The following is a 25,583-nucleotide window of genomic DNA, read 5'->3' on the forward strand; positions in this document are numbered from 1 at the left end:
ATTCAACTATACTATTGCTGATAAAGACCAAAAAGGACATTAAACATCTAAAACTAACATGCCATTTCATTCTTCCAAAGGGCCCAAACCATCTCAAGGATTCAAGCTTATCTCAAAGGAAACTACTTTTCCAGGACTTTTTAAAAAATGTGATAAACATATATTTCTTGCCACTGGCCATCCTGGATGAGGTCCAAATCTTTCACAAAGCATGAAGTTGTATAATTTTGCTCTGGCACCATATCTTGATAGGCACAGCTGAAAGGCTTAAAGGTGTATGAATATGGACATCATAGCTTTAAATTCACAAGTGTAGTGCAATGGTTTACTAGGAAAAAAATTGTAGAAAAATAATTTGTTTCTTGGAAATGTTTTTACTTCACATAAATGTTATCATGTTTCCCTTAAAAATAATACTCTTTTAGATCAGGCCAGAGCTGCAACAATAAAAGACAACAACAGGTGGCGATGTCGTTCAAGTACATCTAATTTTTTGTTACTGTTAGTGGGAATTATAGCTGTGTCTTCCCGCATTTTAAAAAGGAGCTATATTAAACTTCAAATCACCAAAAGCATTATTCTGATATAATGACCCTGCTACCATATTTCATCTTATTACTTTTCCAGTTACTCTTATAGCCATAGTGTCAGAGAACTTTGCAATTGCCAAGAAGAATGCTCACAGTTTTCTTTGCAAGATTTCAGAAGTGGCTTGTTACTGCTTCTTCCCTAGAGCTGAGAGAAGAACTGGCCCAACTTCACCCAGCTGGCTTTACGCCCAAAATGGGACTAGAACTCATGGAATTCCAGTTTCCAACCAATGCCATAAGGACTACACCAAACTGGCTCTCATTTTGTACCCTAATCTGGCTATGTGAGACCTATGTCACAGAATGATTTCTACAGGTCTTTTGATCTATCACCAAGGCTGTTTGGATAAATGCTATGACAGATGGAAATAGGCTTGCTTAGGTGGCTTTTTCCAATCTCTTCCGTCATCAGTAAGAGAAATAACTATAACAAAAACAGTAACAATCTGGTTTCTTTGTTTAGAATGCTAAATTGTGGCATTCAATTGCTACATAAATGGTTTAAAGAAACAGGATGCAGTTTTGATTTATATGCCACTGAAAAGTCCTCTTGCAAACCTAAGCAAAGTCTTGTTTCTTCTACAGCAAGATGGATCATTTGTGATCAAGGAGCTCAGGATAGACACTGGAGTTTCCAAAACGTTGTTAACAAAAATCCGGTTTCAAAGACACTTTTCATTATAAAATTAAGTTTGTTTGTTTCAAGGCAGACTGTGCAGACAAAAAGGCTCATATTTTCCTACGGTTGTAAAAATAGTGACTTGGAGGTTCAAACTAGGCATTATATGTCAGCTTGTTCCCAAATCTTTTCAATGTTATCATGGAGAAGGGAAATAATCAAAAGAATTGTTCTTTTATAGTATTACAGAGAGTGAAATTCTTTAACTAAGATGTTAAGAGTCATAGTGGATATTTGTATGTTGCCCTTTCTTATAAAATTTCTTAAGTTCACCAATATCGCAATTATAAACACACAGAAAAGGGGAAATGAACTGTCTCAACTCTAAAAGGTCCAGAAACATGATATAATCTTTGGCTGACAAAAAAAGGGACAAAAAGCAAATAGTAACAAGGTGCTCTTTTTCTTAAAAAAAAAAGCAGCAAGAGGAGGAACATGTAAGTATCACAAGGCCAAATATCCTTCACATGGTTTACTTTAAGCCTTTTTCTATGCCAATTACATATATTCCACTGGAATGCAGTCTGACTTGTAGTTTATAGTTTCCATACAATTGGAATAACCCTGACGACTACTAGGTGACAGCAAAGAAATACAGAAAAGTAACTCTTGCTTCTGTCTGGTGTCTGTCTGGAGTTTTGTAATCTAGATCTGAAAAGCCTGGCCCTGAGGCTCCATCAGAATGTGCCTCGACTAGTTATCCCTACACTCCCCTGCCTTCTCCACAAAGAAATCAGAGACTCTCCTGAACAGCATTTGGGGGAGATTCTTAATAGAAGGGACAAAGTGAAAAGAAGTCTCAGCTCGAATGGAGAAAATACAGCAGGAAGAGCTGAAACCCCAGCTTTTCGTCCCAAAATAATTGTATCTTTTCAAGAAGGGGCAAGTCGGGAATTTTCCTTTTAGAGCCAGGATCCAATTGATGCAACGGTGGAGGATTTGCAAACGTTGGCTGCATTTGTGGGGAGTGGGCATGTGGCCTTATTTATAGACTGTTAAATTAAGACATCCTCTCGTTGAAGGGCTGCCCAAATCACATCAATAATTTATAAGTGCACTGTGTTTCCATCTAGATTGTATGCTTTTTTCCTAAATTTGCTTCTATACCTATAATGTACAACGTGCATTTTAAAGACATATCTCTGTCTCCCTCCCCCTTTGTTGTGCAGTTTTTATTCTCTCTCTCTCTCTCTCTCTCTGTGTGTGTGTGTGTGTGTGTGTGTCTGTCTGTCTCTCTGTCTCTGTTTCTCTCTCTCTGTGTGTGTGTGTCTGTGTGATGTGAAGTAGCAATATCTATTTTGTGCCAAATAGAGTTTTATTTAAAATATCCAAGCAGAGGTTTTGGCAACAAGTGATGAACCACTTGCCTGTACTGAATTCTGCCCTGAACCAGCAAGTTAATTTGTAGTATTTGACACATGTCAAGCAGAAGAGGGCATAGTTGTTAGTTAATCAGACACAAATAACAGAAACTTCTCTGACCCTTTTAATGTAAGTCTCTTACATATAAAAATCAGGCACTGATGGTTTTTGTGACCTCTAAAAGATTTTAAGGGGAAGAAGGCTGTTCTATAACGTAAGAGTCCAGTCAAAAGGCATAGGGAGGGGGGAAGAAAGTATTATGCCTTTCTTTTGTTTTAGGCTTCTCTTGTTCTTTATATATGATTGGGAAAGAATCATGTTTAAAAGTACAGGTCTGCCACATGCCATGCCGTTAGGTCTGCAGGCTATGCACTGAATTGTCTAGGAAAGTTCTCTGATTTATTGTTTTGTTTTGCTTTTATTTTATGTTGCCCTGAGCAGAGCTTTTGGAACGATGGCTGATATTTTGTTTAAAGTCATAAATAAAATATATCCCTTATGCAAAAAGAGGGGGGAGGGAGAGAGAGAGAGAAAGAGAGAGAGAGAGAGAGAGAGAGAGAGAGAGAGAGAAGAAAAAGAAAAAAAAAGAAAAGTATTAAGATTTTCTTATGTATTTTCTCACTACATACCCATAAACATATTTTCATTCCACACATTATAAATTGTTAGTGCTATTGGTGACTACTTTTAAAGCCTAAACTAGTTTGGGATCAGGATATTTAAACAACCACTTTTAACAGCTCTAGGAGTCTGTATGGGTCTTCTTGTTGGCCTGAGGATGTATCAGCTTGATTGGTGGAAGAAAAAGGGCTTTTTCAATGGGGGGGTCTTAACCCTTTAGATGATTGATTTTTATTAATACGTCATATTTAAAAATGGCCCAACTTTCTCATAGAGGGAGTTTTCCCATGTGATGTGTACTTAACTTAAAAAAACTTAATGATTTTCAGAGCTCAGTCCACATTTAATTAATACAATGGTGCTGTGTTCACTAGCTATTACCCGTCTTAGATGCATGTCATTGTATTGTGTATCTTCCTTTTATCCATGTGCATAGGGCAGGATGAACAGTTCCTTTTATATTATCCCTATCCGTGTTTGGGTAGATGAATTCCTGCTGTGTTTTGTTTGCATATATTTATTTTATCTGGTCACTGACCAAAATAAATATTATCCTATTATACCCTGACAAAAGCCTGGTAAGCAGAGCTATAATATTGCAGTGACCATAAGATGATAGCAAAGTGTTACAATTTTATGAAGTTTGCTGCTGCTATCTAGTGGGCATCCAGATCTATGCAGCCTAAATCTGATTGTGAGGAAGAGTTTATCATTTTGAAGCTGAAAATTTGTCACTAGGAAGAGCACGCCCTCCAAGTGACAATTTTTTAAAAGGCTCATAAAACCGCCTGCCCTGTTAGTTAAAAAACATGCTGCTGGATTCCCTCCGATTTAGAAATAATTTTGAGTAAGGAGCAGTGGCTCAATTTATCTATCAATGTAACCTTGCTTAGCATAAATCTCAGCCACTGTGGAATATAAGCTATCATTTAAGGCTTAACATTACACGTGACATAGATCACTGGGGTTTGCCTAATCATAGTTAAATTTGACTGCAATACAGTCTGAAATCAACTAATGCTTTGAGGCTGAGCAGGAAGCTCAAAATACATTCCCAAAAAAGATAATGCAAGCTGTTTCCATATTATTGCCAATATACTATATGGACATGACAATGTGATTACCAGGATTGATCCCAGCTGATCACATTAAGTCATGATTGACTACAGTAGACTATCTTTAAATCAGATTGAGAAATTAAAGATTGATTTCTATAACCTTCCATCTACCATCCAAATGTTTCTTTTTAAATGCTTTGACTCAACAAAGCAGACTATAAAATACCTATTAAAAGTTCCATGAAAGTGCAGAATTCTATGTACTTAAGGGTTCCTTTATTAATATTTCCTCTTTGAGGATGTTTGCATATAACTTTCGTTATGTATGGGATGCAACAACTGTCCTATTCATGGAATTAATATTTCATTTTTTCATTAGAATTTTACGCTGTGGTATATTTAATTCCTTTAACTAGTTTGTGCTCTGCTGAAATTTGCTTCGTTGTTTGTTTTAAAGAATGATGGCATTGCCTTTTTAAATGGCACGATGCATTGTTAACTGCCAGACAAATGTAAAACATATTCCTCTTTTAAAATTTTATGGGGTATTAATAACACTGAGTTACAGTAGCATTAATTTTTAAGCTGAACTCCCCATTGATTTCAACAAGGAGTATTTAAAATCAGTAACTACTGTTTTGATGAGAGGAATGTTGTTCTCTTTTTTCCCTCCCTCAGGTCAACAGATCAAAAGATCAAATTTTGTCCTAACCCTAACTTCCACTGCATGAAGAACTGCCCAAATGTTAACTTTATGAACATACAACCAGGTCCAAAATTCTGAAATTTCTGCTAAAAAAAAAGGAACAGGCTTTACTCCATTATTTTATTATCTTTAGAATCAGTGTTAATATTTAGTTCTATTCAACTGATTTTTAACTGGAGGCAGTTTGAGGACTTATGCTTTGATGAGGATTGCCTTCATTCTATGTTAATGAAACAAGTTATACTTATTTTTGTTCTTCTAGTCAATCATGTCTGATTCTCAGAGTGCCTGGACAAGTCCCTTCAGTTTCCTTGGCAAGTGGTTTGCCATTGTCTCTTTCCTAGGGCTGAGAGAAAACCACTGGCCAAGGTCACCCAGTTGGATTTGTGCCCAGGGGAATTCTAGAACTGGTTTCAAGCCTCATGCCTTAAGCAATACTCCAAACTGATTATTTACTCATTATTGATGATGTGGTTTAAATACTCAGTCCAAATTAATGGAATTGTTACATCAGGGTGAAGATATAAAGGAGAGTTTATAAGAGATGTCTCATATTGTGCAATAATAAAGCACTCTCTTCACATACAAGGAGGCTTAGATTTGATAAAGGTTTGCAAATATTCATTTTCGTGATCATCTGTAATGAATAAAAATGTATCAGGTGATCAGGCAGCTAAGTTTTACAGATTACTCCTTTGAGCCTCAGAAAACTACATGTGGATTGGCAAAACTAGTACTTTTTAAGGGTTTGTTCACAATTCTTACATAAAAACTATTGGATAAATAGGTCTAGATACTTTCTTTGAATTATCATAAACTGTGGATGGTAGGAATTATGTTGTACTATTCACAAGGAAGAAACAGAATGGTTTGAAGTGCTTTTGTGCCAGCAATGGTGTGAAAATGACCAATGTATGTCAAGGACATGATGCTCAACCACTTGTGAAGGGAGCTTTTCTACCTGTATTTTCTTGATATGAATAAAAAAGAACTATCTTCCATTGTCTTCCAACCAAGGTATGCCCACTGATTTGTCTGAGGCATGTCGTGCCAAGATTAGATGCCAGAGCCTTCCCAGTTCCAACAGGTCACTTGAGGCTGCCGTGGGCACACCTCCCCTCTGATTCCAGACCAATGATTTTCAAGGTTTTGGGCAGAAGCCTCAGGACTCTCAAGTCCAAAAGGCATCTCTCTTGATCTCTTGCCAACTTATGGGTAGGAGGAGTGGGAAAAGCAGGGTCTTCCACTGTCATTTCTCTGATCCGATTAGAACAGAGAAGTAGTAGAAAGGAAATTCTTCTTCATTTCTCTCCCCACTTTCATTGTCTTCCCACTGATGGGACAAAAAACTTTTTTTCATGGACTGGTAGGCAAAGGGTCCTTTCTCTATTTCCACTCCCCCCAGAGGAAGGGAACTGGAGGAAGAAGCAGCTCTTTAAGCAGAACCTGCTCATCCTCTCCAGTTTAGGAGCTGCAGCCCTTAAACCCCAGGGTGACCAATTTATATGGGTGTCCAGCTTTCCCAGAAGACTTGTGGGCAAGTAACAAGAACATCCCAGGTGGCTATGATGGAGTTGTCCAACTCCTCTAAGTGATGCTTTCCACATAGATCCAACTCCTTCACTCCATCAGGGAAAACGGAGGGAAACCGTTCCCACTTGGTTAATGGGAAAGGAGATTTTTCCCTCCTTCTTTTGCTGTGACTCAGAGAAACTGGTGGAGAGAAAAAAATGGTAACAATCTCTAAAGAGTCCCAAAGATACTTTTCCAGGAGGCAACTGGACTTTCTTGTTTTTTTCTTTGAAGACGTTTGGATGAGAAGCGAAACGTCTTCAAAGAAAAAAAAAACACCCAGAAAGTCCAGTTGCCTCCTGGAAAAGTACCTTTTCAGCTATGGCCTGGATGACTGAGAATCTCCATAAATCTCTAAAGAGGCTTCTTTGGGGCCAGTCTCCTGTTCCCATGAAGCGACCTCTCTGTGAAATCGGAGACTCAGGCACTTTTTAGCAGGCACTAAAAAGAAATGCTCCTCGCACTCCTGTGCGCAACGACACTCTCACATTCCGCTTCGCGGCAGAGGCGCGAAGAAAAAGGGGATGGAAACGCGCGCAGCGCTTCTTTGATTCGGCGTACGGGCGCTTTCCTGCCCTGTTGCCATGCCAAGAGCTCCCTCGCACCTCACCTGTAAAAACAAACAAACAAACCCTTCCCACGACACCGGAACGCCGCCGCGCACATTTTTGAGGGACAAAAACTCCCGGCTCATTTCAACAAGTCCGGCGTTGGAAGCCAAAGAAAAGGCTTCGCGCTCTTATTCCCGTTTATTGACCCATTCACAAGAAGTGAAAAACGGGCGGGGGGGCGCGGCGTTTCCGCACGTCGAGCTGCTCAAAACGGGTTAACCCCCCGCACACACACAAACACCCAGTGGGGCTGTAATGGGAACATCGCACCGCTTCCCCCACCTCCTCCAGCCGACTTTTAAGGCGGCTTGTGTTGAGCCGAAGTTGGGGGGGGCAGAAATTTCGAAGTCTACGTCTATTGCGAGTCCCACGTTGTGTTTTCCCCCCGAAGTGAGACGCTCCTGCCTAAGTCCCGCTATGCGTTCCTAGGAAGAAACAAGCCAATCGGGGAGTTTTGGTGGCCTGAGGCGAATAAAATGAGCAAGGGACAGGACCGCACCCGGAGTAAACCTGTGTGTGTGTGTGTATGTGTGTGTAGACCCCGACGGGAAGACCACACAGCCCTCTTCCCTCTCCCTCCAGCGCGCTAATCGGTGCGGCGGAGAAGGTCTCCTGTCCCAAGGAAGAGCGGAGTGGGACGGAGCGGCCCGGGCAGCGGCGCCCACAGCCTCCTCCTTCTCCAAGCCTGTCCAGGCTTCTGCCGCGGCTCAACTTGGTTCGGAGCTGACTTAACGAATCCCATCTCCTCTCCGCCTTCCCTGCGAAATACATCGCACCCCCCCCACCCCCGCCACTCTCCCCAGCACTCTCCTCCTCCTTCCCCCCCTTCCCCTTCATTCCTTTGTCCTCTTCGCGATTGGCAGGTTTTATTATTCCGCCTGAACAAGCTGCGGGCGGATTGGGCGAGGCGCCGTGACGCGAGGGGCCGAGCCGCGAGCAGTTGGGATTTTGCTCTGTCAGTAACACATGGGCAAGAGCGGCGCAGAGAAGCTGCGAGGGCGCTAGCGAGAGGGGCCTCCTTTGCACGTCCTGCCGCCGCCGCTGCCGACACCTCCGCGGCTCCTGCTCGGCGGAGCAGCAGCAGCAGCAGCAGCAGGAAGAGAAGCAGCAGCAGCAGCCGCGGCGGTTGTCCCCGCTCTCTCTGCGCTCCGGCTCCTTTCCTCCCGCCTCCCCCCACAGGACCGTAGTTGGTGGGCATCGAAGAGCCGCTTTTTTGGGGGGGAGGGGGGGCAAAGACGCCGGAGCTCCCGCAGGGTTGGAGGAGGAAGAGGTGTCGGCGGCGGAAAAGGGGCCGTGGGGGGAAGAGAGAGCGGGCGGGCGTGCGCGCGCTCCGAAGTGCGGCCAACCTCTGCCAAAACTTAACCCAGCGATTGCAGCAGGCGGCGGCGAAGAAGAAGAAGAAGAAAAAGAAGGCGCCCGCGCCCGCTTTCGGCAGCCGCGAATAAGCTTTTGGTGCAGGCTCCCTTCGAGGGGAAGCCTCGGCGGTCGAAGGAAGAGAAGAGAAGAGAAGGCGGCAGGGCTGAAGCAAAGCCTTTCCCCGGACATTCCCCCCGCCCTCCCGCCGCCGCCGCCAGCCTGCTGTTGCCGCTGTGCTTGCTCCTAACCGTGGGGCTGGCGATTCTCCCGGGCTTGAGAATCTCGCCCAGCACAAGCTTTTCGGGGTGGCTTTTCCGAAGAAGCGGCGACAGATCCCCCGCTCCTTCCTCGGGCCAGAAAACCTTCCCGTCTCCCGAGCGCTCTCCAGACACCTCCGCCACGTTATCCACGGCCTCTTGCACCATAGAGGGAAAACAGGTAAGACGGGGGTCTCTCTCTCTCTCTCTTTCTTTTTTTGGGGAGCCGGGCTGTTATTTTGGACCGCTTCCCAATCGGGCCCCTTTCCCCCCTCCCGCTTCGCCTCCTCCCTTCCCCATCCCGATCCGGAACTGGAAGTCATCGCGCCAGCCTTTTTCTGCTCGGGACCCGGCCGAAGGTTTGCTTGCCTGGCCCGGGGCTGCCCGTCGGGCGGCGCAACGGGGGAAAAAAGGCGAGGAAGGAAAATAAAATAAAATAATAAGCGCTTTGCCCCGAGCGCGCAACGCTTCTTCCCCTCTGCCCGAATCCGCCTGCGAGCCCCGAGAAGCTGGGAGGAGGATCGTCACCCACTTTCTTTGTAGTCAGTGTTATTTTGAAACAGTGGCAGGTCGGGCGGGGGCAAGAGTGTTGGGGGAGACTCTGAAGTGAACTGGGGGGAATGTGTGTGTGTGTGTGTTCGCCTTCTCTTTCTTCCTCTCCCTCCTTGTTTTGTTCGCGAGAAATCTTGATGAATCAACCTAATTAAAACCAAAGCCGTGAATTAAGCATCTCCATGGTTTTGGGGTTTTTTTTTTTTGGTACAACAAATTGCAAAGCCTCTACCTTCGTTCGTTCCTCCCTCGGTCTCCATTAAAATCACCAGAGACGACGTTAAAAAGAAGGAGGGTGTGTTTTGCCTCTATCTGCCAGCTCTCTCTCTTTCTCTCTCTTTTTTTGTTTCATTGCCTCTGTTCGGGGACCTAAATTGCTTAGCTGTGTAATTTCCAGAGTAAGCCTATTTAACTTAAAAGCTTTTTTTCTCTCTCTCTCTGTCACCCCTCCAATTCCAAATGAAACTTGAGGAGGACCTGTCCTTAGTTATCAGGGAGTCACTTTCTGGTCAGTCCTCCTGATTTGGCCTCTTTTAGATTTAATCAGCATTAAGGTATTGCCTGTCCTTAAGAGCTTTAAGCTTAATGGGGTTACTGGACGCTTCTGTCCCTGTAACGTTTCCTTTATATATAATATTTACCTTTCAAAGCAGATTGGCTGTGTGTGTGTGTGTGAGAGAGAGAGAGAGAGAGAGAGAGAGAAAATCGGTGGGGTTTGTATTTGTCTGCCTACACACGATCTCCATGGGGTTTATATAATTTGAAATCTGTTTGTTTTAAATAAAAGTAAGAAATGCAGATTCATATTGCTGGAAGTAGTAACAAAAGGCCATTCCGAGAGTTAAATGCATCAGAAATCAATTTACATAAAGGTATATGGTGCATTCAGAGAAATGCAATGCTAATGGCTTTTAGAGTGGTTCTCTTTCCCAAGTCTTGGGGTTTTTAGTTACAGTCTTAATTGGTGCAGTTCTCAGTCTGGTTTATTGTGTGGTCATCTGAAACATATGATCAGGAGTTATTTTGAAGGAAATCCTGTTTGTTTTATTCTTTTTTTAATGGCCTATTTTAAGGAACCTGAAGCTGCTGTTGTACTGAAGTTAGGCAAGTGGCAAGAAAGTTTCCACTCTTTTTCCCCTTGGGAGGGGCTCTTATTAAATAAATAGATGCCTTGGGTTGAGCAAGTACAGCTTAGGAAGGACAAAGGCAAAATGGGCTGTTAAAATGGCAGTAAATAACTTGATATTTTATTACAGAAATGACAGAAGGGGCACTCCTATTTTGGCTACTGGAGCAAATTAATCTGTTTGGAATAAGCTTTATGAATTGGTTCTATTATTAATCTCTCAATTGCCCTGCTTTTAGAAGTGTTTATTAGAAAGCAACAAACACATCTCTGTGAGTGTGTGTACACAATCTTTAAACAAAAATAGCAATTTTACAAACAGCTATGCTTAGCTGTTTCCTAGTGGAGCATACTTGAATAATCTATACCTCTGCTATTACCATAAAAACTTTTTTTTTCTTTTTTAGGGCAACAAAGCGTTTAGCATTTAAATTGCTGATCAAGGGCAGATTAGCAAAACAAAGGTAGATTGTATTTGTATAGGAAGTTAACAGGCTTCTTAAAGTTTAGTGATCCATTATTATTATTTTTTCAGGAGGTGGGGCTCCACAGCATTTGATCTTTTTTAGAACAAATACATTAGGACAATCATGGTTGGAGCCCCTGCAGATAACAATGGCAAGAAAAATGAGACCTTGAAAAACCAGTTTCACAACTTTCTAGATTTTTTCAAAAGATTACTTTCCTACCTAGAACTAAACAATTTCCTCAACTCTTCTCAACATGAGAAGTAGTACAGCTGTGCTTTGCAAGAATTGTAATTGGTGTTCTTCTAGCTGGTTTTTCTGCCCTTCTAGTTTTAGTGATGTGGGCCCCAACCATTTATATCTGGGAGGGCCAAGTAGACTGTGTGACTCCAGGTGTGTGTACTTTCTTGGCAATAAACAAAGCAGAGGTCACTCTAAATTTGACAGGAGCATTGCGAGCTAAAACTGTCACTGGGCACCACTGGCCAACTTGGAAGGGACGTGGCTAATTAACCCAGAACAAAGACTTGGAAAAGTAAACAAGTGGCTGTTCCCCATCTTTCTCTCTCTTCTCTCCCTAGGAAGTGCTACATTAAGCAGGCAAATTGCACCATTGTTTACCTGAAAATTAATCCACTCTTCTCCCTTCCTTCCTTCCTTCCTTCCTTCCTTCCTTCCTTCCTTCCTTCCTTCCTTCCTTCCTTCCTTCCTTTTTTTTCCTATTCAGACCATGGTGAACCCAGGAAGCAGCTCGCAACCGCCCCCTGTCACCAGTGGCTCCCTCTCATGGAAAAGATGCGCAGGCTGCGGGGGAAAGATTGCTGATCGCTTCTTGCTCTATGCCATGGATAGCTATTGGCACAGTCGGTGCCTGAAGTGCTCCTGCTGCCAAGCCCAGCTGGGAGAAATCGGGACATCTTGTTACACAAAAAGTGGCATGATCCTGTGCAGAAATGACTATATCAGGTGAGTTGGGCAGAGAGAAAGAAGATGCAGAGGTGCAAAAGAAAGCTTGAACTAGAAACAACCCCATCTGTAGGTAGCATTTCAGAACTAGAAGCCTGATTTTGTAAGGGCATGCCTTTTCCTGGATAACAGTGGAAAAGTTGGGAGAGATGTGAATAAATCAACTTTTGAGGTGCTCCTGAACTTTTAAGAATTCCAGCTCACAGCTAGCTGCTAAAAACTATTTTGCGCAAGTAGAATTGGGTTTCTTTGCTACCTTAAAAAAAAAGAGAGAGAGCTAGCTGGGACTGTGAATGGATAAAGTAATGATTCGCTGTGGTATTTTCAATTAAAGGTGTTTCTATATATGTGTTGTAAAAGTGTTGATCAGCTGTTGATGTGGTGACACACACCCAAAATTGTAGTCCATTAGTAATGTTTATGTTCATATTGCTGGAGGGCTTATTTTTCAGTAGCTCGGGAATACTGGATGTAGATGAATAAACAGTTAAATATCTCTAGTTACAAAAAGCACTTGCTTCACTTTTTCAACAACAGTTTTGTTTTTCCTAATGTAAACTATGTTTTGATGCAATTAACAAAGAATTTTAAGAGGTCAGGTACCTATTTGGATCTTTTCAGGTGAACTTGAGCTCTTTCAAACTAATTTGAAAGGAGGCATTTTGAAGGATTACACATTTAATTTGAGTAAATGGCTTGATAGACTTGATGCACATGAATGCTTTGAGGGGGTGATCTAGTTCAGCAGCCAGTAATTAAACAGCCTCCTTCTCTCTCTCTCTCTCTCTCTCTCTCATATTCCCCCCAATTTTGGCATGGAAAGAATGTTAAAAAAAAGAGATATTGTCTCACTAGTCTTTATTTTTGGACTTCATAGATTATATTTAGAAGTGTCTTAAGGGTGAAAGAACCAGTTTCATGGTTGAATATTTCCCTTATACTCCCATCTCAGATGTTAATGTTTGGCTATAAATGTTTTAAACATTTTACTGGTGGAATTTCTATTGGACTGTAGTACTGTGTAGTACTACAAAGTGTAGTATTGTGCTGAATTTTAGCTCTCCTGTACTGATATCTGAGAATAATCCACCAGAGAGATTTTTGCTTGCTTGTAATTTATTGTTTATCCTTTTTTTTTCTGCAGGCACTTTCAGCCAGTTAAATAGAATGCAGAAAAAAAGTCATTAAATTTTTTTAGGCAGCTTCCAATATTAATTTTGTTCAGCATCCAGATTTTTAGAATAAATGGTAAAGCACAAGTTTGTGCAAGCTTGCACAGATGTATTCTTGATCCCTGTCTGAAGCAACTACATAAGCGAGACATAATTCTAATTAAATAGAGCAGAACGGTTAGAGAAAGAGGTTTGTTTGAAGTGGAAAAATTGACACTACTGTTCAAATTCAATGAACAGTACAGATTTCGTCTCTTTCTACTAAAACCGTCAAACAAACCTCTTATGATCACTACTAATTAAAAAGAGAAGTTCCCTACTGTATCCCTAAGGCAAGTTCAGACCAGCTTATTGGAATCTGTCCTTCAGGTTTTTTTTTTTTTAATCTGGCCAAAAGATATTGCAGGTGTGGTTTCGGGTTGTTAAAACAGTGCTCTTTATCAGATGGTAAATTTGAACTGGTTTTATTCAATCATCTTGACTTTTCTATAGAACCAAATAGTTTTCCAGGCAAAATGAAGATCAGGACATTTTAATGCATCAAGTATGTGCTGTGCTTCTGGAAATCTGTTCTAGACAAAAGACTACTGATCTAGATATAAAGACCAGATTTTCCTTTGATATCCAAAACAAGTAAGTGGAAATCCTGGTGTGTCAAGAAATGGGATGCAACCATTTCATCAGCATTCAATCTGGTGGGTTTTGGTTTTTTACAGAGGAAGGGATAACAAGAGGTGCTAAAAGAACAGTCCTCCAAAGTCCTCTTTTGTCCTATGGGCTGTGTGCAGAAATTCCAACTATGATTTTAATTAGAGTTACAGTAGGATGCTTTCATTATAAAGCTGAGAGGAGAATTGATTATTCAGTTCTGAAATGAAAGCCTGTGACTGCTTTAAGACTGTGATAGGAGTAGATTTGCCTTCCCCCTCCTTTTTTTTTTAATCAAGGGGCTTTTACATTGACTTTGAACTGTAGTTTTTCAAAACTGGGCTCAAAACAGCTTAAGGATGCTTGTGTGCATGTGTAAAGGGATGGTGTCCGTTGACTTTTTTTTTCTGGCTCCTTAACTTGCAACCATAGTACTCTAAATGGGGGGGGGGGGACTGGAAAGGAGGCGGTATTGGGCAGCCCTCCCAGTCATGAGATTCTAGATAAAGCAGCAGCAGTGTGGCAGTGAATCTGCACAATTAAGAGCTTTAATTAGTGTCTCCTCCATTTTCTTTTAGTTCTGATAGGTTTTATCTAATGAGATCTCATCCCTGGCTTAGATCTGCCTGGAATGACGTGTCCGAAATGAATGAGAGTGGTGTCGCAAACAAAACATTTAATTAACAAAATTGGCCTTGGAGAGAGCAGGAGAAGAGAATTGGCTAGGGTGGATTTGAAAAGTGTGATGGTGGGGAAGCGAAATAGACTTTTCTTAAAGGGCTAGTGCTTTAACTCTACATCTACAGTTCCTTAATATAGTTTTAATACATCCTATTTGGAATCTGTTGCTGGGGTGGGGTGAAGTGGACAAAAGGTGCCTCGGTCCCCCCCCCTTTTTTTTTTGCTTTAATTAAGGTTAAGATCAAATGGTTTTGTCCTTGGATGGAATGGACTCTTCAACTTCTCCCACCTACCTAACCCTGCTAATGCCCATGGTGTATTTGACATGCCAGGGCAGGCATTCAATCCCTATTTCAACAAGCAAAAGATACTCTATTTTCTCCTCCCTGCTCATTGCCATTCACATGGTTGTCCACAGTATGAGCTGTTTGAGGAGGGGAGGAAAAGCAAGGGAGCCGCCAGGCAGCGAGTTCATTTTTCTGGTAATCAACAGCAAGCTGCTATATTCAGGGAATGCTGTCCCTTTAATTGAACAGGCTAGGTAATTAAATGGCATTTTTCCAATAGGACGTGCTAGGTAAATCTAATAGTTGGTTATTTAATATCACTTTGAAGTCTGCCCACTCAAGCACAATGACAGCACGGGAGCATGTGAACTATTAGCTTGGAAAAAAAAAATCCAGGATCTCAAAAATTAATTAAATCGCATGCAATTTAGGGGGAACGTTTATCTTGATTTGTCATAACAGAATTAATTCAAGGCCTCCAATTCACTTGGGGGCAGATCTGTTACTCTGAATTAACCAAGCGTAATTTGGCTGATTTTTTTTTTTCTTCTTCTTCTCCCCACTTCTACTGCAGTACTTGCATATCTTCCCTCCACCCCTTTTTTTGGTATCTGTAGCCTTTGGTACTTTTAAAGTGCTGGGACTATAGTTATGCCCAAGTACCTTTAATCAGTTTGGCTCCGGGCATCATTTTCTAGGTAACCTTTGTTCCATACAATAGAAAGAGGGCAGAATCTAGATGCAGTTGTGCAAAACCAATGCTCTTGGATCCATAGCTTTGGAGATGTCTTTCTGAGGAAAACTTTCGGCAGTAGTTCTCCCGCTGCTCCTTTCCGGGCAAGGGACAAAAGCGTTCATGAGCTATTGGTGCAGAGATGCTTGAATTCTACAATTCTCAAAATCCCTTTTTTGTGTTAGTTTTTGTAATGTAGTTGAAAAGTACATGGCTGCCTTTTTGAGCAGGAAGAAGCTCAAGAAGCTCCTTGATCTCATCCACTTGTTTGCACCCCATTATTACCGGCCCTGCTTTAAAAGTCCCAACACCTATAAATGGATGGTGGTTGGCAAGAGAGGGGAGTTAATGCTGAGGTGGCTGTTCTTTTGTAGAATTCTTTCATCCACATACGCAACTTTGCAATGTTGGTGATTGATTTTGTTGTCCAAACGTTGAAATATTAACAACCTCCTTAGACTCCAGGACCCAAAGAGAGGAAACCGAAACCACTTCTGTCATTGCAATTAAAAAGTCCCCTGGCTTTAATTAGCCTGACCTGGGGTATCTCTTCCCCCATTGCTGGAGTTAAAGGGGAAAAAAAAAGAGGCTATTAAAGTCCATTCTGAGACTGATAGCTTCCTAATTTAGTATCAAAAGCCTCCAGCCTTTTAAATTAAATACTGTCCTGGACAGTCTCCCTGATTAGCTAATTAACTTTCCTTTCTCATAGAAACCATGTAAAAATAACTTTTCAGTCAAGAAGGTGGTTAACAGTCATTGTCTTTCTACTGGGGAAAGAAATAAAATTCCTCCAAAACTATCCAGTAAGCCGCTATAAAAACAATTCTCTTTTTTTAAAAAAAAACCTCAAATTGCAGTTTTTTTTAAAAAAAAGTTGCATTTTTTTTATTTTTAGTAGCCCAAATCTACATATTAAACATCTGCAGAGCATCTTTAATTATAATTTTCAGTTGCAGAAGTTCTTTTGCAAAAATGACAAATGGTTCTAGGATGAGGCTTTATGCATGGAGTGTAAACGAGCAGGTAGTTTTTTAGGATTATCATTTGACTTCGGTGGCGATTAAAACTGCTTAGTTTAGATTTCAAACACACAGCTGCCTTTAGTTGGGGAAATTTATGCAGCACAGTCCTGAGGAAGAGCGGAGGCCCAGTGAAATTGGAAGGATTACATTTGTTTTCAGCAGTCCCATGTACCTAGCTCCCTTCTTATTCCACAAGATGTTGTGAAAAGTTTTTAGCACAAGTGAAAGAGTGTAGGTATGTGCCTGTGTTTTTTTTTTTAAGGGGAAGAGCCCCCACGCCATTTTTCAGTTTACCTTTCATAGCACTAAAAAAAAAACCCCAACCCTTTAATTAGAATAACATTGCTACTTGGGTCCTAGTTCTACAGACATACCTAAAGCAGCCTCGCCTTTTGCTTTTCGAAAGGCCTTCTTTAAAACTGATGATCACGGGGCAGGGAAAGGAGAAAAACTAATGCACGTAGCGGAGCTTTGGATGGAGGTTCTTGTAAATACTTTGAAGCAGGTCCTACTGATTGAGCAGATAGTAGACTAGCAGCACCCCTTCAGTTTTCTAGAGCGTGTAGGCTCAAGGTCTTGGCACTGTATTAGTTCAGTCTTTTCTTTGTACCCATTCTAACTCGGAAGAAAGTGTCAGTGTGTTGCGGATCTCAGACTAATTAGTTTTGAAATGGAGTTTTGATTGAACTCTTCAAATCGATGCTGCTGCAAAATTTGTTTCTTGGGCTTCCTATTAAAAGCCATCTTAAGGGGCAGTTTTACTACTCTCCCTGTCGTTCAGTCGATACATTTAATAACAACTTACAGGCTATTTTCAATAAAGTGGCGACAGCAAATTAGTAGTTTGAACATGACATGCCTCCCTCTGCAAGCACTGATTCTGGAAAAACTCAAAGCAATTATTTTTTGCCTCTCTTTCTCCTTGATACAGAAATATGCAGCAAACATTCAGATTAAAGTGTTTTCTGAAAAGAAAAGAAAAATACATCCTCCAAAATGATGCCCCTATACAATTTCATGATTTTATTGTTGGGGGGTGGGAAGGCAATGCAAATAAATGATCTTTATTTGCAACAGCAGTGCATTAATTTGGTGAGTTTCAATGCTTCCTCCCCCCATATACTGTGGGGTGGTGGGAAAAGAGAGGGAATTACTATGAGCTTGCCAGCTAGTTTGGATTTCTCTTCTGCTGTGAGATGGTTGAGGGTTCATCATTATAGGTTATTGTTGATGCAGCAGGGAAAAGGGGAAAAAAATGTAAAAAGCTTTTGCGGAACGTGTATTAAAATATGTACAAAACAAGGAATCATCAATATTTATTCAAGTATATCACAATGCAGTAGAAAAATTGTGTATGTTTTTCTACAGTCTTCCTCTCCCCCCTTCTGCTTTTTCTATTCTGCTTCCTTTCTCCCTCTCCTTCTCCTCTCTTTCTTTCTCTTCTCTCTCTCTCTCTCTCCCCCTCCTCCTCCCCCCCAATGGCAGATGTTGTGGTCTCATTTGATTGCATAGGAAAACTGCAGTGATACAGCAAACACCCAGAGAGATATGATGACAAATGGGTCCAGATCCCGGTAAATTACTTTCTGCTCAAATCGAAATTTCATTCAGTTTGTTGCTAGCAGAGATGAAGTAATCTAAATTGTGGACTCAGGAGCAGATAGAGGGAAGTTGGAGCAAGCATTTCATTATCGAGAGAGAGTGAGAGAGAGAGAGACACACACACAGAGAGAAAGAGAGAGAAGGTTAGGATGAAAGAGATGAGCAGAGGCAAATCTAAAGTGTTGACACCATGATTGAAAAGGTTAACCCGTACACATTATATATCAACCTGGATAGCCGAGAGTTTCTAATGGGAACTCTGCCCTGATGGAGGTTTACTGGAGTTTCAATACACTGAGCATGATGTCGTCTTAGATATACAATCAAATCCTCTTAACCCGTTTGATGACTCATCTCTCAAGATATGATTAAAGTACGAAAAAGTTCTTCATATAATTTCAAGGACACAGTACATTTAAACTCTAGTCATGAATTCTGTCCTAGGTTTTTTTTTTTTTATGACAAACCCAGTAATCTGATAAAAAGTGTAGAGAATTGCTTTGTGTTGCTAGACACAATTCAACATTTTATTAGATCCTGTGCCTCCCAAGTCTTGAGCAGTAAGTGATAATTCTCCATCAATTTGGTCTGCATTCTGTCCTTTAAATTTATTGCATCCCAAAGTATGTAAAAAAAGGAAGAGGATTTTTATCAGTTGAAAATTGCTGTTTTGGTTTTGACTTCTTTATTCACAGAGAAACATATCAAACACCCTCTTTCTGTTTTCAGGTTATTTGGAAATAGTGGCGCTTGCAGTGCTTGTGGGCAGTCAATTCCTGCTAGTGAGCTGGTTATGAGGGCACAAGGAAATGTCTATCATCTTAAGGTAAGAAAATGTTTCTTTCCGATGCTTCCCGTCCATGAAGAGTACCATTTCTGCACTTAGATTTGTTTCAGAAGATCAGCATCTCCTTTGAGTTCATCAGCCAGGGTTGGTCCTAAACAGAAAAAGATTTCTAAGATCTCCCAGTGATTTATGGAGCCAACACTACATTTGAAAACGCTGCTAAATCCTAACAAGTGTCATATGTTCTTTTATTTGGACAAATCTGCATAGACACATTTTGCTGCAACATAATGCAGAGCCTGTTTGCAAATCTAACACCAAAGTTTACCTTTGCTTTTGTGTTCACCCAGTGCTTTACCTGTTCAACCTGCCGAAACCGCCTGGTCCCTGGAGACAGGTTTCACTACATCAATGGCAGTTTATTCTGTGAACATGATAGACCCACAGCTCTCATCAATGGCCATTTGAATTCACTTCAGAGCAATCCACTACTGCCAGACCAGAAGGTAACTTTTCAACAATTGCTGATAGGCCTCATTTAAGCTAAAATAACGAGTAATGTCTTCTCAAAACAATACTGTGTATATCATTTCGAACAGTGTCCCATGATTGAAAGTAGTTAATGGGATGCATGTCTAAACATGAAGGTGTTTTAAGTGGTACAGTGAATCTGGGTCCAATTCGTATGTAAACTTCTTAAGTGCTTCTTGGATTATTAAGCTAATTCTACTCAAGTGGTCTATGAAAACATTGCAGTAGCGTTTGAAATCCAGTTGACCTGTGTTTGGTTTACCAGTTTGACCTAGTCAAATCTTGGGCAGATGATTGGGGAGAAGACGGTCTTCCGTTTAGCTCCTTTTGATCATGTTGGTTATGTATTTCTTAACATCAAGTGCTGAAATTTAACATGGTTTTTCTCAAGTTAGTGGAATCAGAAACAGTGATGATCAACAGTTCTATCATACCTTTTCTGGAACTGGACAGATTTTAGATCTATTTTAATCTCCCTAATAAGTCCCATAGCTATGCAAGTGAGTGCATTTTGATAACTGAAATGCCTAATTTATAATAATTACTGTCAACCTTCAGTTAAGGGACTGTTCATTCGCTGGTCCAAAAAACTCTGAATGCACAAGTCTTGCACATAATTTTATTCGCATCATATTTCATACTGATTATGTATTGATGACATTGATTCATTTACTCTTTACAGCGCCTCTTGCATGGATATTAAATCTTATTGACCACAGATGAATTTTAATTTCAAATTGGTGATGGATTTTTCCATCAGCTCTGATAGTATATTTGACTTTTTCATCATTAACCCAGGCAATCGCACAGTACTGAGTTATTACATTGAAACAAAGTGCACACTTCACTTGGTAATTTTTTATGGATTTACAATAGGAACTTCATTAACGTCTATTCTAAGGATAACAAAAAATAACATTTATCTGTTAGTAAGAATTTTGAAGATAAAATTTAAACCCATCTCCTGGGGCAGTTTGTGAATTCCGCAGCAACCAAGAGAATATAAATACTCTCTGTCTTTAGAGGGTAAATAATTCAGAAAAATTATCAGCTCTTGCCTGAATAGGTAGGACCTTGCTACAATTAATAATTGTCATTTATTTAGTAGTTATCCTGCATGTCTTGTTCTTCAATAGGCCATGTGCAGTTAAGGGATCCCTATGCACATTATTTGGAAACAAATCTTTGAGTTTGATAGGAATTGTTTCAGAATAAACTGGTTTAAGATTATTTTTTCTCTTTGTACTGTTTGGGTGTACGAGTGGTTTATAATCTGGATACAAACTAGTCTCCTGGCTAATAAATAATTCCCTTTTTAAAAGTAAGCAAAGTCTTTTATATTTGTTTCTGGTGACTGTGAGCATGTTTGAACATGCTTGGTCATTCCTTTATACATTTCCCCTATGTTTTATGTGCTTCAGCAGTTACAATTAGAAGATAGAAATTGTCGTACAGTACTAGCATTGCAAAGCTGAATCCATCTCCCATCTGGAACAGTTAAATAAAAGAAGGATATTAACTTGTGTTGCTGTAGTACATTAAAAGATTGGGGGAATGGGAGGCAGTGCATAGGGGCAGGAACATATCATCCTTAGTGGGTAATCCTAGTCCAGACTAATAAATGATTTAACTAATACGATTTTGCCACATAACATCAGGTCAGAAGCATCAAGGATGTAACATTTTGGAAGCAAGTAGTTTGTTCCCCCTTCTGTGCTGCATATTCTGTACATTACACAGAGGGAAGAATTGGATGCTTCAATTGTAGTCAGTTACCCAGTAGGCACAATCATCTAATGCTTAAGGAGCCTAGACTGATTTACTCTGTTTATATGATTAGTCTCTTGTCTCCTTTCCTCATTCTTCAGTAGCGGAATCTTCATTGGGCCTTCTAGTCTAAAACGGAACAGCTGAATCTAACTGCTTCTCTACTGTGCTGTGAATACTGCCTAACTTACTATATATTGCTTTAATAAATACCAACAGTCACTAAACGTAGATCTATTTATCGAAGGATAGAGTAGACTGTGCTTTTTAAATAAGTTAATCATCTAAAACCAGCCAAGCAATTTTTAAAATTAGTATAATAAAATTTAGCCCAATCAGCTTATTCTGTCCCTAGTTAGTATAATTTCTACACCATAGTCAGGAGTTCATATTGGCCCACTGAGTCAAATACCCTCAATGTTTCTATTTCCAAACAAAAATCCTATTGTCTTAAGAAATGAAGCAAAAATGTTCATCACTATTGAACATAAGAAAATTTTCTTGAATCAGTTACCGACTCTTAAACTGTGCATTTAAGATTTGCCAGTCTTACAGTTATCTATATTCCAGAATGAGCAATAATTACTCCTGTGGTTTGTTCCATTATTATTTTAAACTAGAAACTTACATAACGTGCAGTTTAAAGTAGAACTTTCTAGAATATGTATCCTTTGTGGCTATACAAAGGATATTAGTGAAGTCACTAGTAACTTTAAATATTAAAATACACACACACACACACACACACGTTACCTTTTAAAAGATTATTATGCGAGCCACTGCAGATTTTTGGTCACAATTGAAGCCGAGGCACTTTCTCTAGGGCATTGTAGTCTACTTGACTCCATCTCTTTTCTTCTTTCCCAACTCCGCAGCCTGTTTTTTACAGGGTATAAGTTTTCCTTTCATTGGTGGTGACCAAAGCATTCCCTTTGATCCAGCTCCTATAGTTTTAAATAAAGCATGAGTTAGATTACTTTTTGCTATTCTTTCTCTTGCAGAGAAGCTTCTAGTTTACATATCATTCAACAGTTCCCTTGTACTTACATAATTGGCATTGTCTGTGTCCATAGTAGAGGACACTTGATGCTCATTTATTAAATATGCTTGCTGGCTGCTCCCTAATCTTTGTTCTGGACAGACAAATTACCTTTCTCACACTGAGTATCAACTCTGGGGAATTAAACCTCCAAGCTTCCACCAGTTTAATTAGCTTGAAAGTGGGGGGCTGCAGTTACTAATTGACCTCAGGCTTTTAGTAACTTCAAGGAAGGGTAAAAAAAAAACTTCTTAGGAAATTCAAAATGTCATTTAAAAACCATAAAAATCTAATATATTATTTCATTTTCATAATTGCAAACAGATTGCATTTGAAAACTGTCGATCGTTTCTACTTTATCTGTGGAAGTTAGATTTCTGTCTAGCTAGGCATTTTTAATTATCACAATTCATTAACACATCACAGTGGAGGCACATGTTTGACTTTGTATATTACAGAGTTTATGTAACATTAACGTAGCAGATGAGGAATCTTAAATGGAAGGAAAATATTCCAAAATGTCTATATTTAGTTTTTGTGCTATGCAGCATGCTAACTACTGTTGCCTAGGGGAGGGTATGCTTTGACAGAATTTTTTCCCTAATTTAGAAGATCACTTTACTTGGTTCTTCAAAGGAAAGGCATGTCATTTAATCCCAGTCCAAAGGAAATGCATCTTTTGTAAAAGAAATAAAAAGAGACTGTAGGATTTCTCACTCGAAGCATTTTTCCCCTTTGGTGAAAGTATATCTTGCTGTCAAAATGCAGAAAATATTTTTTGCGGTCTGTTTCTCCATTTGAACTCTTTAGGGACTTGGATAGGTATTACAGAAAACCTTTAATCGAGTCACAGTTGGAATCTAATTTAATAGAATAAGCGAATCGCGAGAAGACGAAAGCAGTCACGTTCAGCTCAAATCAAGCCTTTTAGCTAAGATGCCCCTTTTTATTTCTTGCAGGTCTGCTAAAAGATCAGAGTACTGCAGAATGCGTGCCTTCATCTCAAACTTTGTTCATCACAGATGGATCCCATGTCTCCAGTAGACAAGTCACCTTTGTAGCTAGCATCAGTGCCAGCTCCATGCCATTGCACCTTCTTTACTCTTGATTGCCCTTCTCACATTTATTGGTGTATTAAAATGACTGAAAACGAACATTAAGAACTCCATGAATTTGGGCTAATAGGAGACCGTAGAGAAAAATGGAGGGGGAAAAAAAAAGATCCACCGGAGGAGAGAACAACTTTGGGTGGGCAGGGTGGGGACAAATGACTAATGAAGCTAATCCAGATAAGCTTTTCAAGTCTGCTTTCTACCCTCATTAACAATTAGCAGGGCACTGGTGAAAATTTGTACCCTGTGATTTACCTTAACAGCATTCTCTTTGCTCTTTGTATAATTTACGTGTTGTAGGAAATGTTCAAAACTCAAACCTGAGCTAATGGAAAGATGGGGCTCTTGTGATAATCTTATCACAAATACTTTTATTGTATCTCTGTAAAATACAAATGTATGTATGCATGTAAGTGTGTTTTGTCCTAATGTTGCTACTTCCCATGACACAGAAAGAAAAAGGAAAAAAAATCAAGCTCATAGCAGCAACTGTAGAATTTTCATCTACTCCTAATTCGCTGAATGAAGAAGAAAAATCTTTTATTTGTGATATTTTCAGAGACATTTGCTCTAGTATGGTGTATTTAAATAATAAAAAACTTAAAATGAAAGGAACTGTAATTGATTTTGGACTACAGTACAATGGGGCAATTTTTTTATCAAGGGATGAAGTCTGTCACAATAAGTTAATTTTTAAAACCTGGTTTTCCTGCTTTCCAGTAGCTCCATGGCAAAAAGGAATGCATTGAAATCTATACAAAGAGATACTTTTAGCAGTGCTACCAAATTCAAAAGTTATGTCTAATATATCAAGGATTTGTTTCTATGACAGTAATGTTTAATGGCAGGTAGATTTAACTAAAGAATTTTGTGCTCCCTTCACTTAAGTCATCCAATTTTCATGAATGATAGAAAACATAGGTCTATCCTAACATTATTAACTTGCTAACTGTAATCATTTTTATGTGAATTCAAAAGCACATCTAGGAATTAGGGTGGTTTCTAAGATGCCAAGTTACTCAAGAGTGTCCTGGTTATGAACATTTTGTTTAAAATGTCTCATTCTGTAGCAAAACATCCCAAGAAAAGAATGACACTTCACTTATTTTTCTGCTTTGAAATAGCCCCCTTCTCCCAAATTATGAGTAATGTCTTGGTACTGCATGAATACAAACTTTTTTTCATTGTTTTTCCAAGATGCAAATCTATTTTTTTTATACTCCGTGAACGTGACAATCACCTTGGTGCATAAAGAGATATGCTGTATGTAATCCATATATACCCAAGACCATAGAGCATTGTAGGAAATTAAAGGCAAGTATACAAAAGCTGCTTATAATTAAAGTCTTGTATGTGCGCCTTACAAAGTCCCCAAATGGGAAATAATATTTCAATTATCCGAGTTGCTGGTTTATAGAGTTCATGAAATGGCTAATAAATTGGCTTTAATTGGTGTTTCCCAACCAGTTTTCAGGTGTGTGAAATTCTGGGAATTGCCATGGTTGGGAAACCATGGCTTATCCAATGTCCTGAAATTTATCTTTTGTGGGGAAATGTAATGAAATGACAATGAAGTACGCGGTTAAAATGGAAAAAAAATTCTGGGGTTTTTTGGGCTTTTGGCAGATGGCATAATTGGGCACATTTTGTCTGTAGTTCTGGAAATGTTTCAACATCATCATACTAATTTTTATATAAGTAGGAATAAAAGATTCTTGCTACAGCTGAAAAGTTGCCAAATGTGATCTGAAATATTCTTTATAATTATGGATAAAAAGTGCCCTTCAAGCTGAATTTGATTTGGGTGATTTCATGGACATGTATCTAATTTCATACAGAAACAACTAAAACATAACCACATTACATAAGATTGGCAGTTGTTGTTTTTACTCAATAAATGGCTAATAGCTCTGAGTGTTAACTAGGGGATGTAACATGCAGAGTTCTGGCTTTTCATTAAATTTTGCATACTTTCTTCATCACCACCACAAAACAATTCAAGTTGGGTTGTACCCAAAATAACAATGTAATCCACGAGTAATTTGTAGTCTAAATTTATGGCTTAATGTTGATTTGCCTGTAAGATGGTTTGTGTAATCATCATCCATGCAAACTGAGGAAAGACATACATTTTGAATTCCAAATGCTGGTAAATATTAATGTTCTCTGGAGTGAGAAGTACTGCATCATTTTATTTCTGGCTAAGAAGATACATGCACTTGAGGCTCCGAAACTGTAAAAATAGCTAATTGCAAATTCATTAAAAGTAAAGGATT

At 39.8% G+C, this 25,583-nt stretch overlaps 1 protein-coding gene across 2 annotated transcripts; it reads left to right on the forward strand.

Annotated features, from left to right (window-relative positions):
- Window positions 1-8,182: 8,182 nt before the first annotated feature.
- LMO4 (LIM domain only 4) lies at window positions 8,183-23,918 on the forward strand. 2 transcript variants are annotated; one of them, XM_026700277.2, is made up of 5 exons: window positions 8,183-8,993; window positions 11,685-11,923; window positions 18,801-18,897; window positions 19,209-19,364; window positions 23,155-23,918. In XM_026700277.2, exons 2-5 carry the CDS (start codon window positions 11,688-11,690, stop codon window positions 23,161-23,163), a joined length of 498 nt encoding a protein of 165 aa, XP_026556062.1. In that variant the 5' UTR covers window positions 8,183-8,993; window positions 11,685-11,687; the 3' UTR covers window positions 23,164-23,918. The 2 variants fall into 2 exon arrangements, with proteins under 2 accessions (XP_026556062.1, XP_087786251.1); XM_087930125.1 differs by lacking the exon at window positions 8,183-8,993 and adding an exon at window positions 9,142-9,354.
- The last annotated feature ends 1,665 nt before the right edge of the window (window positions 23,919-25,583 follow it).

The sequence above is a fragment of the Pseudonaja textilis genome, chromosome 3 (genome assembly GCF_049901715.1).
Source record: "Pseudonaja textilis isolate UNSWEBS1 chromosome 3, rPseTex1.2, whole genome shotgun sequence".
In the NCBI taxonomy this organism is placed as follows: Eukaryota; Metazoa; Chordata; class Lepidosauria; order Squamata; family Elapidae; genus Pseudonaja; species Pseudonaja textilis.

Excerpts from the sequence above, each read along its gene's own strand:
- LMO4 (XM_026700277.2), top strand. The coding sequence starts at position 11,688 with ATGGTGAACCCAGGAAGCAGCTCGCAACCGCCCCCTGTCACCAGTGGC. Across the intron at positions 11,924-18,800 it reads TGCAGAAATGACTATATCAG|GTTATTTGGAAATAGTGGCG; the intron begins GTGAGTTGGGCA and ends TTCTGTTTTCAG. Across the intron at positions 18,898-19,208 it reads GAAATGTCTATCATCTTAAG|TGCTTTACCTGTTCAACCTG; the intron begins GTAAGAAAATGT and ends GTGTTCACCCAG.